The sequence below is a fragment of the Zalophus californianus genome, chromosome 4, assembly GCF_009762305.2.
Source record: "Zalophus californianus isolate mZalCal1 chromosome 4, mZalCal1.pri.v2, whole genome shotgun sequence".
Classification (NCBI taxonomy): Eukaryota; Metazoa; Chordata; class Mammalia; order Carnivora; family Otariidae; genus Zalophus; species Zalophus californianus.
Window position 1 is genome coordinate 112,131,445 of NC_045598.1, and position 16,880 is coordinate 112,148,324.

The 16,880-nt window shown below is 35.0% G+C and overlaps 1 protein-coding gene across 1 annotated transcript in view; it reads left to right on the forward strand.

The window, feature by feature from the left end:
• The window catches only part of SNTG1 (syntrophin gamma 1), a 942,975-nt gene that overhangs the window by 633,927 nt on the left and 292,168 nt on the right, over nt 1–16,880 (forward strand). The window contains exons 5-8 of the mRNA XM_027616083.2: nt 3,555–3,611; nt 13,116–13,173; nt 13,990–14,033; nt 14,127–14,168. Coding sequence (XP_027471884.1) covers nt 3,555–3,611; nt 13,116–13,173; nt 13,990–14,033; nt 14,127–14,168 — 201 coding nt within the window. The remainder of the gene's footprint in view (nt 1–3,554; nt 3,612–13,115; nt 13,174–13,989; nt 14,034–14,126; nt 14,169–16,880) is intronic.

Sequence of the window (16,880 nt, forward strand, 5' to 3'; positions counted from 1 at the left end):
TAACATGTATATTTTGGTTATAGTCCCATATAGTTCATATGGTATACATGGAGTTTTTCAAATATAATATTCCAGAGGGCAGGGGTGACAATAATTAGATTTTTACATAAAGCAAATTAAACATTTAAAGCAAGTTTTTTTGGTCATAACATTTATGCTGATTAGTACAGCACATCTTTTTTTAAAGATTTTATTTATTTATTTGACAGAGAGAGAGTGAGAGAGTGCAAACAGGGGGAGAGGCAGAGAGAGAGGGAGAAGCAGGCTCCCCACTGAGCAGGGAGATTGACCTGGGGCTTGTTTCCAGGACCCTGAGATCATGACCTGAGCCGAAGGCAGCTGGTTAACCAACTGAGCCACTCAGGTGCCCCTACAGCATGTTTTTATAAGTCCAGTATTATTTTGGGGCTCCATCCTTTACATTTTATAAGGATTAGGACGATTAAAGAGAGGCTTCTTATACATGTAAGTATACGGGGGCACCTGTCTTGATTTTGTATTTTAAAGAATAAAATAACCAATAATACATTGATTTCCCACAGGACAGTGCTTTGTTACTTAGGCAATGTCTTTATGACACCCAAGATGTAACTAAATACAACTTCAGATCAGCTTTCAGATATTCTCCTATTTATGAGGTGAACAGCTGAAACAATTCATTACATTGCCTTTAAAAAAAATTATTTGGGGGGGTGCAGGATGGAAGAACCAAATGCGGAAAGGTGGAAAGGGGATAGAGGTGTAGCTAACACAAACATACAGACAGTGGAAAGAATATCAGCAAGGTGCCATACTGGGAACAGTTGTTTGCCATTCTATACTTCTGGCTACCTGCAGTGACAAATTTAATATTTTGGTTTTAAAACAAGAAGTAATTTGTCTTGATTGTTTCTCTTTACTTTCTTAAAAGCAAACTAATGAAGAAATAGCATGTAGAGGTGCTGGCTGGGGTTTGCATGTGCGTATGTGTGCCTGTGTATTTAAAATACATTAAAATAAGTGCTGCCTTTGAGATTTTCAGCAATTACTGCTGACTCTCGAGTCTCTCCAATCTCCTCTCTGCATCAGCAACTTTGTATTTGATTTGGAACATATTCTAAATATTCTCCACCAAAGATTGGAAAGCAGTCTTGTAGAGAAGGAGTAAAGGCATTTCATGGATCTTTGATCACCCTGGCATTCTTGCTGTCCCTTCAAAGAAAAGCAATGTTTCAGCATACACTTGGCTGGTAAATAAATTCTATTAACTAGGTAAATAAATGTCTATTAGACATTTAATTATCCTATCCCTGAGATGAGTCTTCCAGTATTTGAGTTACTGTGTGATGTAACTATTGGAATACAAAGTGGACAAATATTAATCAGATTTAAGTGACTATTAAGTAAGAATTTCTGTCTAGAATAACAGATTGTGTATGTGTGTGTGAGAGAGAGAGAGAGAGAGAGGAGAGAGAGCGAGAGAATATTCATTAAGTTTCTACTATATGCCAGGGTCCTTCACAAATATCAGTCCTCAAAACAAAGCTGTTACTGGGCACCTGGGTGGCTCAGTTGGTTAAGCGACTGCCTTCGGCTCAGGTCATGATCCTGGAGTCCCAGGATCGAGTCCAGCATCGGGCTCCCTGCTCAGCAGGGAGTCTGCTTCTTCCTCTGACTCTCTTCCCTCTTGTGCTCTCTATCTCTCATTCTCTCTCTCAAATAAATAAATAAAAGCATTAAAAAATAAATAAATAAATAATCCTAAAAAAAAAAAAGCTGTTACTATGTATTATTTATCACCATTTTACAGATTTGGAAAAAGAGGTTCACAGGGCTTAAGTAATTTTCCAATCATATTAAGTTGTGGATATTTGAGTCATTGATAGATTCTTTGATTTCAATTCCATTATTTGCAATGTACAGCTTTAATTAATCCTTTAGTGAGAAATAAATAAAGATTAATTGGTTTAACAGATTGTTCTTATCCTGTCCAACAAAAGAACATTTCCAATAAGCATTTAATTTATCTTAAATTAGATTTTCTGTGTGTATAATGCATGTGCCTACTTTCCTTTTTGCTTTTGTACGTGAAGATATGCTTATATACGTAGATTTTGCAATATAAGTTTTAAAGTACTGCATCTTCCCACACTTGTGCCTCCACCAATGGGGAGTAATAAAATAGTTGGCTTACAATAAAACAAGTAGAGTTTATGGTATTATTTAACATGAATAATGTGTTTTATATTTCATGTAGCTTTGCATAAATTGTAGTGTACCTATAAACTTACTTTGTGTAAGTAATTTTAATGTTGGCTTGAAAACATAATTAGATGACATGTTATAAGAGTAAAATCTATAGTTTTAAAACAGGTCAAATTACTTAGGACATGATAAAAAGGAAGAAAATTTAGATAATTAAGTGCTACTCATTTGCACTAACAGTTTTTTTCCTTAATATGCACCAGTCTCCAACCATAAAAGTTTACTTTTTAATTCAAAATAAATAATAGTTAATATACCTCAATTTCTGGTATAGTGATCTTGTTCTTTAAGCATTTTTTTCTTTTATTTATGAAATCTAAAACCTTGGCTAAATGAAGGTATGTTGTAACTGCCAAAATTATGAGGTTTTATGCTATCTTAAAATATTTAGGAAGAGCCATCAGAAGCACATGTTTTCCAGATTTTCTCTTTGTTCTTTTTAAATAATATAATCTGCTCCACATAGCCCCTCTAAAACCAGGAAGTAAAGGAAAGAATCTATAAGAAAGAGAACAGTATTTGGGAATTGGTAATGTAGTCAAATAAGTTGGGCATTTGTGGGGACCAACCTCATCCCAAGTACAGCAGGAGAAGGGGGAGCGGGTCTCAAACCATTATGGATGGGGGAGGTTCAAAAACATGAGAAAGTTATAAGTGGAGAAAATTATAAATAAAAGCTTTCAAACTTTCGACATGCTTCTCCTCTGCCTTGAAAATTGATAATTCCATTGTCATTATTAGTTAGTTGTAAAGTCCATTCTTTTTACAAATAAGCAATCATTTTAAACCTGGTTTATCCACAGTTTCAATCCTAGACACACACATGAATCATTAATGTGCTGGGACATGGCAGCCTCCCAGCTCAGCTCTCAAATTTCTGCAAGCAAGATGACTTGGTACTGATGGAGATAAGACCTTGGTTGACAATGATAATATTTACCATTGACATAGAGTTATTTTTATGTAATCTGAACTTGTCACTTCTTAGACAACAAGAATATATAGTCTGAAAATGAGAAAATGAGAAGATAAAAATTAAAATTCCAAAATATGTCCAAAGAATCATTGAATGGAACCTAATTTTTGGGAATTTAGAAGTTTAATAACAGTACAGTCCTTTTTATCTAGAAAAATAAATTAACCTTTGATTTGAAAATTACAAAATACTCCATTTGTTGCAAGAATTAGAGTTTGTATGGTGTCACAAAATATTTCTTTTTTAAGGAACAAAAACAGAATCCAGAGAAGGAAAATGGTGTGTAAGTATAGTATTAAGAAATGCTAACCTCTTTTAAAATCCTGTCTTTCAGGAAAGAGCGGTGACCATTAGAAGACAAACTGTAGGAGGATTTGGATTAAGCATAAAGGTAGCCTGTCTTTTCAGTCTATCCTTAAAGGCCATGCCATAATGCCTGCATTTTTGTGTTTTTTGATTTTTGCTGATTATTAATTAGACAAGAATGGCTATAGCAAACTGTTCAATATTTGGAATGAGATGTAAATTAGATAGGTTCTCACAAAACCTTGGTCAACTTTTGATTTAGAAATACTCTTAGAAAAAGTACTTGGGAATTTTACCTGGTATTGAATATAGGTCATTCACTTTCTCTATCTGGTGTCATCTAACATGTCAGATACAGTGTTGTAGTATGTATATCTTCCTCTCACCAGCTGGAGTAGGAGATACTGCCCCTTCAGTGAATGGAGCAAGAATAAGTTTTACACTATTAATAGTTAAGTATTAGTTGGATTTTATTCATCTTTTTCTTTTGGTTAGTTTTCCTTTTTTTAAGAAACCAGCGAATTTTTATGTCACAGTGTCAAGTATACAGGATAGACAGAATTTTAACATCTGATTTATTTTAAAAATGACCATACCTGTTCACTTCCATTTATTATTAAATTTTAAAGGCCTTTTTTCCCCATCTGTTGTTGACTAGTAAGATGTACCACACCTGCAATTTGTCACCACTGAAACAAATAGAAAATTTAAAAGGATGAGAAATTACATAAATATTATAAAGGTTAACTCAATGTCTTTAAATGCCCTTTAGAAATCTACATCTCTGCATAGATAAATGAAATTTAACTTTTAACAATTGGGTTGGGCATTTTGCCTATGTAGGGTGAAAATCATACATCTCAGGTATATATTTCATGGAATTTTATATATGCTTGGAAAGTGGAACTCTAAATTTGGTGACTATCAGTTATAGTTGACATTATGATAATGACTTAGGAAAAGGTACCATTGTGGAATAGCATTGTGTTGTCAAGTGATAAGAATATTACTACATAAAATGTTAGTTTTAAAATATGTGTTTAACTTTCCTTTATCTATCATCAGCTAAAACCAGGAAGGTTTGCAGAACAAGTTATAGGATGTGGAAATGATTTTATTTTTTTGCTGTGATATTTATTGGAATTGCTTGAATGATTTAAAGGTACCACTACAGATAGTAAAAAGTCCACGAGAGAGAACAAAAGCTAAGTGTGAATAAAATCCATTCATGAGAGCTGGTTTCATTTGAGATAAGCATTTTCACCTATCAGGCCTGACTCTATTTCTGTCTTCTTTTTTTTTTTTAAGATTTATTTATTTATTTGAGAGAGCGAGTGAGAGAGAGAGAGTGTGTGTGTGTATGTGTGTGTTTGAGCGAGGGGGAGGGGCACCAGAGAAGCAGATTTGGGGAGCCCAATATGGGGCTCGTCCTACTACCCATAAGGAGATCATGACCTGAGCCAAAGCCAAGAGTCTAATGCTTAACCGACTAAGCCACACAGCCATTCCAACTCTATTTCTGATGGTGGAGCTACCTTAGTTTTGTGCAGGCTGGAAATGTTCTTTTCTATTTTTTTCTATTTCCATTTATAATTTAAAGCCAATAATACAGTGCAATTTATTTTTATTAAAATGGCACAATTTTAACCTAGACAATTTTTAAAACATCAAGAATTTTGCCAAATGAATTATATCCATTTAATATTTTCATTATTCCAATCTAAACAAAACTCTTACACCTAAATAAGTAATTTTGTAAATCAAATGAGTGTATAGCTTCCATTCATAATATTGACCACAAGAGCAGTATTTGAATTGTGATCTGTGCCATATATTAGAATTCTAACAGAAAATGGCAATTATTTTACAATTCTTATGACAAACTAACCATAGATACTAAAATTAATATTTTTATTTAGAATATTACCCAGTCATTCTGAAAAGTTTCCTTTTAGGGTTTTCCAATTTGCTTTTCTTAATATTTACCTCTGACACTTGCTTTTTTTTATTTTTAAACTATCTTTCAGGGCACCTGGGTGGCTCAGTTGGTTAGGTGTCTTCCTTTGGCTCAGGTCATGATCCCAGTGTCCTGGGATCAAGCCCCGCTCCCTGCCCAGTGGGGAGTCTGTTTCTCCTTCTCCCTGCTCTTGTGCTCTTGCTTATTCACTCTTTCTCTGTCTCTCTCTCCCTTTCAAATAAATAAAATCTTAAAAAAAGACAATCTTTCATTCTGTTAATGTGTGGGCATATATATATATATATATATATATATCTCATGTTATATATATACTCTATACACAGAATGAACAGTTTAAGAAATCATTTTAACCTAAATGCAGAATTACTATTTTAATGTTGACCATTTACTTATTTTCTTATGTATTTATTTGTTTGTGTACCTATTGCTGGAGTAATTTGAGCTGATAATATAATTATTCACATAAATATATAAACATATACCTTATCCTTATTTGCTCCAGTTAAGTAATCACTTCTGGCATGCACACACTGGAGACTTTGCCGTGAGAATTATTGACTTAAAACCTGGAATATCTCAACTGGAGATAACAGAAGGAAGAGTGCATGTCAGACAATTAAAATGGCATTAACCAATATAGTGAAGACTCCTACAGGTGCTCCTGAATTTTATTGTACTAAGAACATATGGTGATGTTATTTCAATTTTACCTTCTAAAAAATTATTTGCAAAAACCTGACTAAAGGGCAACAAAATGTCTCTTTTTTGGTCAGAAAACACTAAAACACTCCAACACGTGTTGTCACAAGTCAAAGCCGATTGGCCATGCTCTGTGCTCCTGACAAATCTTGGCTCATGGGCCTTTCCTACCTCTGTCACCATTGTGCATGGTGGCAACTCCTCATTTTTCCCACATGGTGGTCAGTGCTACAAAAGCTGGTTGGCAACATCACAGAGAGGCACTAATGCTTTGTTTATTAATGTGCCCTAGTGGCTATAGACTGTGGGCAGTATGATGTCCCTGAAGCTACCAATGTCCTTTAAGCCTTGATGTTACCTGTCCATCTACAATGTTCTTATTCCCCAATACTCTCCAGGCAGAGAACACTTGTTTTTGTTTGTCACTCAATCAAATGTCAAGTTCTTCTTATTTACATTTTCAAACTTCCAAAAGATCATTCTCTAAAAACTGAATAAAAAGATGCCAAAACTTTCCACTTATAATCACATAATCTCTGTTCTCAGACTGAAACTGCTTTTGGTAAAAAGTTCCGAAATTGCAGAAGTAAAAACAATGAATCATTGAAGTAGTGATTAATAAAAGTTTATGTGCACCCACCAAAAAGACAGTTTGCAGAGCAAGAGCACTCAAACCAAAACATGGAATGAGACTCATGGTATATTATTATAAAGCAACTTATATAGTGGGAAGGCAGTGATTGTTTATTCTTCACAGGGATTGATTATATTATTAAAATTTTCTTAAATGATAGGGAACTGGTTAGTGGTTACCTCATACGAACCTTGGGAAATAGTTCATTTTACTTATGATTTCTAAAGGCATAAACAAGAAATGACTTGGGTCAAGCTAGCCTTGCAAAATAAGCTAACTGAAACTTTGTATGACTAGAGTGGTTTTGTCTGCTAAGAGAATTTTCAAGGTTGGTCTTCATTTGTTTTTGATATTCATACTTTGAAGCTCTCAGATTTATCAGGCTGTCTCGTGTATATTCTCATTGTTCCTACAGGACGTTGTGATTTGGGCCCTTGTCTAGTTTTCCAGAGTTCCTAAATTCCTATGGCCTTTCCGTCCTTTATTCCCAGCTCTTCAGTTCCTGCCCACCTTTCCCTCATATCACGCCTGCCTTCTGACCTTCTGGTAGAATCTTTCTTTCAAGTGCTCATCCTTTTGTCTGGACTAACCCGAAACAACCATTTCCAAAAATAACTTAATGGTCTCCCACACCTACATCCCCAATAATCACCAAAGCTTTGCAACATAGGACCCAATATTCTTGTATTTTTGTTTCATTCTTATGAGAATCACCATATGGATAATCACCTTAAAGCAAAACACTATCTCTTATTGACCTTCCATCTCTTTGAAAATAGAATACCGTATATTTGCATACTATTCAATCATACCTCTGGCCATTGTCAGTTAACAAATCACTTTTTAGAGAAAGGGTGTTTTGTTTATTATTACTAGAAAAGGTTCTATGGAGTTATTTTCCAACAGACAAGGCTATGTTTTCTATGTCCATTAAGAAAATGCTTGCAGTCAAAAGATTTTTATATGAAAGCTTTAACTTTGCAGCAATCAAGAATGAAATTATAATTATTATTAAAATCTTATCATTTATAAACAATAATTGCAAGTATTTATTAACTGTTCTTTAAGTGCCAGATCCTGAGCTAAGTACTTTATATTCAGGTTCATTTGGCCTTTAGTATCCAGCAAAGAAGGTAACTATTGTTATCCCTCTATAGACAATGTGGTTAAGTATTAAGAGGTTAAGTAATTTACCCATTGTTGTACTTGGCAGAGCTGGGCCTAAACCTCACACAAAGCAGATGACATAGTCCTTACTGTTAATAACTATGTTCTGTCACTGTAGAAACCAGACTAAATTTTCTCTAAACTCTCTACTTGGGAACAGAAGTAATGTTTCCTCTCTAAATTATTTGCATTCTGGTTTATTCAAAATTAACTAAATGGATCAATATGTCCATCATATTGATCAAGGAAACAATTTAATATCAAGTACTTGGTATTAATTGTATCAAATTTACCAAATAAAAATATATGTCTTCATAGCAGCTATAATAAATTTCTGCCTTTTATGGGCACCTGCCTTCGGCTCAGGTCATGATCCCAAGGTCCTGGGATGGAGCCCTGCATCAGCCTCCCTGCTCAGCGGGAGTCTGCTTCTCTCTCCCCCTCTGCCTGCAGCTGCCCCTGCTTGTGCTCTCTCTGTCAAATAAATAAATAAAATTTTAAAAAATAAATAAATTTCTTCCTTTTAATTTATTAGTGGGTAATATAAGTACACCCACATTTACACACATTTTTCCTCATTCTGTTCTCTGTTCTTTTAACTTGAGTCTGATTCTTCTGTTTCCACCAGAGACAATATAGATACATACCTTTACACCATAGAAATAGGAGGATACCAGGCAGGTAATAAAGCTTAGGTTGAAGATTATGTATTAGTCCCCACGAATCAGTTAAAACCACTGATCAATTTTCATTTTAAAGACCATTTTTTAACTAAATAGTTTATTGAGGTATAGTTTGCATATCATACAACTTAACCACTTAAAGTATACAAGTTAGTGGTTTTAATTATATTCACAGATGTGTGCATTTTAGAACATTTTTGTCTCCCCCATATCCTTGAGCTATCATCCCCTTCTCTTGTCTCCCTATCTCAGCTCTAAGCAACTACTAGTATATCTTCAATCTCTATACATTTCCTTACTTTGGACTTTCATATGAAGGCAATTATACAGTATGTGGGAAAGACCATTAAATTGTGCCAAATTCACACTAAGTGATATTAGGAGGTAGGCATGGCACTCAAATAGATAAGGATATTTTCCCATTTTCTTTCAGATCTTATTCTTTTAGGTGCTTCTCCCATATTTGTTCATTAGGCTCTTGACCTTAATTAATTGTGTTGTTATTATCTGTTTACAAATATTTTCCTAGCTCTAAATTTGTATATAATGGTGGGGTCTATGTCTCTTTTTCTCCTCCTAGAGCCCAGAATATGATTGATTGATTAACTGGAATAATGAAAATATTGAATTAAAAATATTTTTCTGGCAAGATTTCCAATGCTCTAAGAACATTCTGGGTTTGATTTGGTGGAATTTCAGTTATACTGGCAAATTCTTTGTATAGAGTCCTCCTCAAAATGCTTTAGATAGGAATTAATATCCTGGAATGTGAGGGCGATCTGGCTGCGACATCTGTCACCCCATTGATCGCCAGGGTTGATTCGGCTTATCTGGCTGGCTAGCCGGGTGTCCCTTTCCTCCCTCACCGCTCCATGTGCGTCCCTCCCGAAGCTGCGCGCTCGGTCGAAGCGGACGACCTTCCCCGATAGAGGAGGATCATTCTTCGGTCAAGGGTATACGAGTAGCTGCGCTCCCCTCCTAGAACCTCCAAACAAGCTCTCAAGGAATTAATATCCTGGATCCTATAAAGCTAGTTGTAAACTTATTTATGCATTGAATGGTATATACTTTAATAATTTCTGGGATGCAATGTAGAATGTTGCCTCATTTTCCCTAGTTTTGATTTTACACTGGAACAACAGAGCTCAATTAATTCATTTATTCTCTAAACCTGGACCACAAGCCTGCACCCTGGTTGACCTAAGGGTAGGCTGAAGAGGAGAGCCAGTAAAGGAAAATCTGTCTTGACCTTATGCCCCTTATAATCCAGTGGGAAAATAGATATTGATCAAATTGTGATGTAAATAATGTAAGTCGTAGCCTGGATCCGGGGTTACAGAAGTGAATTACTTCAAGTAAGGAGACACTGATGAATGGGATCCTTCAGGTGATAATTCTGAATTGGAGTTGGGGGTTTACCAGGTTAAGAGTGAAAGAAAAAAGCATCTAGGCAAAGGGGATAATATATAATGATGTCCTTTGGTGCTCAGAGTGATGAAGGTCCAGGATGAAGATGTAAGTAAGGCAGGCTGAGGCCATAAGACAAGGGGCAGCTGATGATTGAGGGTTTTATTCTAAGTGTAATAGGAAGCTTGTCCCCTATTTTAAACAGGATGAGTTGCATTATTTAATTCCTAACTGGAAAACCTTACATTTCCCCATTTAAGTCCAGAGCTAAATCTTATTAACTTTAATAGAGCTGGACTGCTCTCACAATTCATCCAATAAATTAAGGTACTGTGATCTTAAGTTCCAATTTTAACTCCCACATTTTGTCTAAAAATTTGCTCTCTAATTAATTAATAAGGTAATTTTCTGCAATTAATTGAAGAATTCTTTCAGAACTCCTAACGTCTGCATAAAAGAAAACTGTTGACAAAATAGGGGTTAGTTTTAGCTTGTCATTTAAACATAGTTTTAACTCCCTGGCATTGAGGGAGGAATGGGGTTACTGAGCTGGCCCTCAGAAATTACAATTTCAAGTCTTTTCTCTAGATAGATCCCAGGGAGGGGTTTCCCACCATCTTACCATGGTACCTGGCATTATAAATCTGAGCATTAAGAAAATCTTTGGATTCAGTAATGCAAGGAGAGAAAACTGTGAAAAGCAAAAACAGCTGAAGAAAAACACTCTGATGACAGCCACACAGACAAGAGGGACATAAACAATTTTACTCTCTGCCCCAAAATATCTGAACCCTAAAATATCTGGATGAGTTTTTTCTTCTTTTTATACCACCTAAAACTTCATTGGTGGATGATTCATCTCTGTTAACTAGTTTTTTCTTCTAAGAAATGGAGACGTATTCTTAAAATCCTTTCCAATTTCCAAGTATCTCTAGAAACTAACTGTAATCATGGACATTTAATTTCATTGTATATTCTTAGCTTCTACTTAAAATCATTCTGTAATATGTTTACAAGAATAGGTCTATCTTAGGCTTGGAAAAGATTTTGACTTTATTTATTCATTCATTCACTCATCAACAAACATTTCAAAGATAAAAAATAAAGACATTATACCATGCACTGCGTTTACATCAATGTATGAAACAAATTACCAAAAAAATTCAGTGCCCTCTTGGAACTTACATTCTAGTTAGGGATGGGGGAAGAAGAATGAAAATGAATAATAAATATAAGAAATAAATAAAGATAATAGTAGGTTGGAAGCTGATAAGTATAATGGGAAAGAAAGAATAGAACAGAAAAAGGGGATTGGAAACTTGGAACCCTAACTAGTAAATATTAAGGGTCTTAGAGTGGATTAGTGCTAAGCTTATTTACCACCCTTAATGCCATGTAATTTTATTCATAAATCTTGATTGATAGACTAATTAGGATAATAGCTACCTTGTATTCAGTGTTTATTGTGTGCTAAATAAACACTCATTTCAACTATACTATCAGTCACAAATCATATCTTTTGATCAAATGAGAATTCATCTTAAACAGAATTTGTGCTTGTTATGGGCATATTGACCAAAAGGCAAAACAGAATTAGGAACCATGTCGCTTAGGCCAGAGACTTCACAGAGCTAGTGAGGGTGGGTGGGAATATTTGGTTGGTAGGAAATACTGAGTAAAGTGAGTTAGCAGTGGATTTGAATTTCAGTCTGAGGAAGACAGTTTTCAATATTTTATGTATCACGCCTCTTCTTTAATATTCTAAAAGTAAAAAGGACTACTTGCCAAGAAAATGTTGACTACCACTACTCTTCTCAAAAACTATTGCCCATCTTATATTTAAATATATTGGTAATTCAGTGTTAAAAATTGATGTTCATGGAAAAATATAGTTCTAAAATAACTTTTATTCTTAAATAAAAAAGGTTTAGGAAGTTTACATGTTCTGAAGATAGAGAAACCCAGTGGAATTTTAGATTGTCTTTTCAACTATCCTATGTTAAAAGTGCTATACTTCTTTTATAATTGATATTTTATTCTTTTTTATTATTAGTTGTTTAATAATTTTTTATGATTTTATTTCTTTATTTGAGAGAGAGAGTGAGAGAGGGGGAGAGAGCAAGAGCATGAGGGGGGTGCCTGAGGCAGAGGGACAAGACTCCCTGCTGAGCAAGGAGACCCACACAGGATTCCATCCCAGGATCCTGGGATCATGACCTGAGCTGACGGCAGACACTTAACCAACTAACTGAGTCACCCAGACGCCCACTTTATTCTTTAATGCATTTATTTGATTTTTCAACTGTTGGTTTCAAACTTCTCAACTCTGTATTATCAAAACAGAATTTTTATGCACTTATTTCAGGATTTATTTTGTTTCCTTCCATATTAGTCTCACTTATTTTTTTATTATTTCATATCTCATTTGGTCAATTAGATGAAGAATTACTACAGTGTTCTTGTCAGTTTATTTTATTCTGTTAATTGTTTCATATGTGCTTTCACACAAGGAGGAATCTAATATTAATTAAAGAAATGCAGATGATCCCTTTCCCATCATGCATATGCACACTCTGATTTTTTGTATCATTTTGTGCAGGTAAAGATCTCTCTAGTCACTTAGCATCCCAAGGGGTGTGTGCTTGGTCACCAGCATAGAACAACCTAACCAGTGAATGGGAATACATAATAATTTGATATTTGAACATTAAGAAAGAATTTCTACAGTGGACAGCATGCTACACATTGAAGAGAATGCCCACTTAAGGCAGTTCCAACCTTTATTTGAAAAACAAAAGCTTTCGAAGTCAACTGTTATTAATTACTAGATGTCACAGTATATTCTAAATAGGTAGATAAGTGTTTTGGGAGCTGTATCTGCCGAGTAGAAAAATTCCACAAGTTTATTCATATGGTGTCTGGTGTCCATTAACATAATATTTGTGGCATGTATAGTTTCCTAACTAAAGGCTGCATTTTTTTTGCAATTAAAAAGCACAATATATGATTTTCTTTTTGCAGGGGGGAGCAGAACATAATATTCCAGTTGTCATTTCAAAAATCTCCAAGGAGCAAAGAGGTAAAGTGTTTACAGAATTACATAGCAACTATTCCTTTGTAAGTCATCCTTACTGAAGAATAGGTCATATTAAAGAACCATAAATTCATATGTGATTGACTAGCTCCAGGTTCCCCATGACCAGAGAGTAAGTGGCCAAGTCTGATTCCTGACTCTATCACTTTATTACTCCAGGGGAGGGTTTCTCTCATAGGACAGCAAGGATGAAAGATAAGAGAGCATGTGACTGTGTATAAATTAGGGACTACACACCTTTTAAGTTGTTTCATTAAACAAACACAGAGACAAATTTAAAGATAATAAGTCCCATCAAATAAGGCAATTCCTGATACGCATATTTTTTCAGTTCTCATATGCAGTTTAACAGTCCGTCATGAAATTTCATCTAGAAAACACCAAAGATGTAAAGCAACTGTTTCAATGACTGAAATCACTAAGATAATCTAATGTTCAAAAAGAAACTCAGAGTTGATCCCATAGCTGATGGATTGAATGTCTAGATAAAATTTTTTTCATAAATACCTTAATATTATAAGTACACGAGAAAATTTAGTCATCCATCCAGAAGAGTGACCAGTTTGGGGCAACTGTAAGGTCTAAAATGATAGGATTAAATGGAAATAGGTGTTCTGATGTTTGGGCAGAACCATACAATTGTTTTTGCATTCCTATTATTTGTGTATCTTTTAAGATGTTATCTGTATAAAACATTTAATGTTTTCCTTGTATCAATTTCGATTTTACTTAATTATAAAACTCTTGCATCTGTATGAAGAAAATAGTTGATGCATAATAATTACCCTTCTTCCTTCACAGCGGAACTTTCAGGACTGCTCTTTATCGGAGATGCTATTCTACAGGTACACATTTGACCCTTATTTTCTACTTATAACCAAAACATAAATTCAATTCACAGCATGCCAAGAGAAACCATAATTTTCTTTTCATTGCAGATAAATGGAATTAATGTGAGAAAATGCAGACATGAAGAAGTGGTGAGTTTTCTTTACTTTTCCTTAATATCATAATTTTCCCCATGTGCAAATAAGGATCTACTGCATTGCTAAGCACTGTTCAATTTATTCATTAGGTAGTTGTGACATTGGTCCAGTGTGCAAATCAGATTTTCAGATGATCTCTTAATTGGTGTGTGTGTGTGTTTCATATTAGACACAGGTCTGTGAGTACTATCCAGGATGAAATGTAATTCAAAGAAATACTTTGAGCATAGCTTGTTATGTGTTTTTTCATTTTTTCTATGAATCCCAGCCAGCCAATGTCCATGAAATATATCTCTAGATGAATACATCTCTAACTCTTTGCAAATGTTTAAAATCTTAAAAGCAGTAGAATTTATGTCTGTAAAATATTACACAGTAGCACAGTAAATTGGAAGAGCATATAAAGACTGTGTGTGTGTGTGTGTGTGTGTGAAAGAGAGAGAGACAGAGACAGAGAAACATTAGGAGTCTCAGGAGAGACAGAGAGACAAAATTTAGAGGAGTTTAATTTCAAGGCATACTGAATTAGCACTAGGCAGAAGGGTCATCAATTTGTGTGTGCGTGTTGTTGTGTCTTGTGGTATTTATTTATTTATTTATTTATTTATTTATTTATTTATTTATTTTTGGATGTTGGTCAATATGCAGATCTGAAGCCCCAGCCTCAGATATTCTAATTCAGTCAGTTTAGGTGGGCCCAGGAATTCAGATCAGTCAGCCCAAGTGGTTCTATTGTAGGTGGCCTGTAAACCACACTTTGGGAGAAGCTCGAAGGTTGAAGGGCTTCTGTTGGGGACAGACATAAAACATGATTCATAAAGAATAGGACAGTGTTAGGCATTTGGGAAACATTCATCATGGTTGATTAAATAAGATTCATAGAGCCTTCACTGAATTTCTGTAGCAGCTCACATGGGAAGGGATAGAGGAGAAATTATGTTTAAAAGTTTATGTTCAAGAGTTGTGTTTTAATGCATTGCTCCTCTGTTAAAAGCTATTTAGAGAAAACTATTCTGATGAGTTTGTGTATTTCAAACCTCAACGAGGCACCTCAAGTGTTTTTGAGAAATCATAGTTCCACAAGCAGTGATGCACGGGAGGGTTCTCAATTGTGCATGCTTGGAATGACTCACCCAGTTTGTATTCATCTCTTGTTTTGGTCTCCAAAATCTTACTGGGGCCACTGTATTGCCACTCTGTGGTGAACATCCTGTAAAACATGTGTTTCGAGTTTTGAATTTACTACAAATATGTTCAGAAAAAGCAGTGTTTTTGAACGTGTTTGAGACAAATGAGAGAACAGCATAGAGCACTCTGTTCTGCCGATACGGATGCAAATGTTAAATATATCCATGTAAGCAAAGATATTTTAACTTCAGTCTCCTCTCAAAAATACAAATTGATTTTAAACTCATTATACAGGGAGCAAAACCAAGTGCATTCTCTTTTAAAACCACATGCTGTTAGATGGAGTCGTGTTTGCAATTTGCCCTTCTGAGGCAGGCAGCATGCTTACACGAATGGTGCTGTAGCTTTGATTAGACAGATTAGTGCAGCATGAAAGATCGGAATGTGCTAATATTGCCACTTCCTAATGCTGTTCGTTCTTTTTCAAAGAAAAGGAATTTAGGATTGTATTGCAAATTATGTGAGGCTCTTCACAGTACACTTATTTTTTTGAGAGGCTTAACCTTATCAGCTTTGAAATATAGGCACTAATATTCTTAAGTTCCACTCTTTCATTTTCCAGCAGTGATTAGATGCTTTTGTCCTCACTGCTAATTACCTAAGCAAATAGACCGACTTATACCTCAGTGGAGCTATTATTTAAATGTTTAAGAATGGACTTAAATAGGCAGAAAAAGGCACAACAAGTTCAGAGGATGTAGATGGTTTTAAAATAGCATGCTGATGTACCACATTTTGTATTCCAAATCAGTGATTCACATAGAGTTCCAAACTCAGAAACAAATTGAGTAGGTGCAACAGTATGTTGTGAGTGCATATGACTTTCCTTTTATTCATCTACATTACTCATTGACATTGCTAGAAATTTTGTATTTGGTCCCTGATTAGCTTCAGTCTTAGGATGGCTTCAACAATATAGCTGTAACTTCTGTGTTGGTGTTACAAGGTTTAATCTATGTAGAAAGGGAATTCCACGGTATCTGCTGTGGACACCCAATAAGACTGTTAAAGAATTATTTAGCCAAATGCCTAGAATTAGATCACTGAAGCACTTGTGTCTGTTTCTCATGTTACTAGCATGGACATAAAAAAGTCAATTCTGGGCTGCACCCACACCATGCAAAGCATGAAGAAGATTGTTGAAGGAGAGAAGCTTTTGAAATTTCCTCATTAGGAAAGACTAGCACAAGTGCCAAGTGTTGCTTGGCATGTGACATGGTGGGAAGGTAGGAGGGTATCCAGTTTAGAGGGCTTCCACACTTACAAACAACTGTCCACAAGTCCTAGCTGGACCAGATATTAACATTGTAATTTCAGGCAAATGGACTTCCTTGTTCTGTCCCTCTCTTATGCATCTGTAAAAACAAACTAATAATTACCTTTATAAAGATTGAATGGGAGTAATGTATATGAAATTCCTTGCACAAATATGGCAATTAAGAAAGATGAGACATTATTTTATGCCATCAAATAATATACTGCTTCACATGTTGGCACTTTTCTCCCTATTTACTCCCA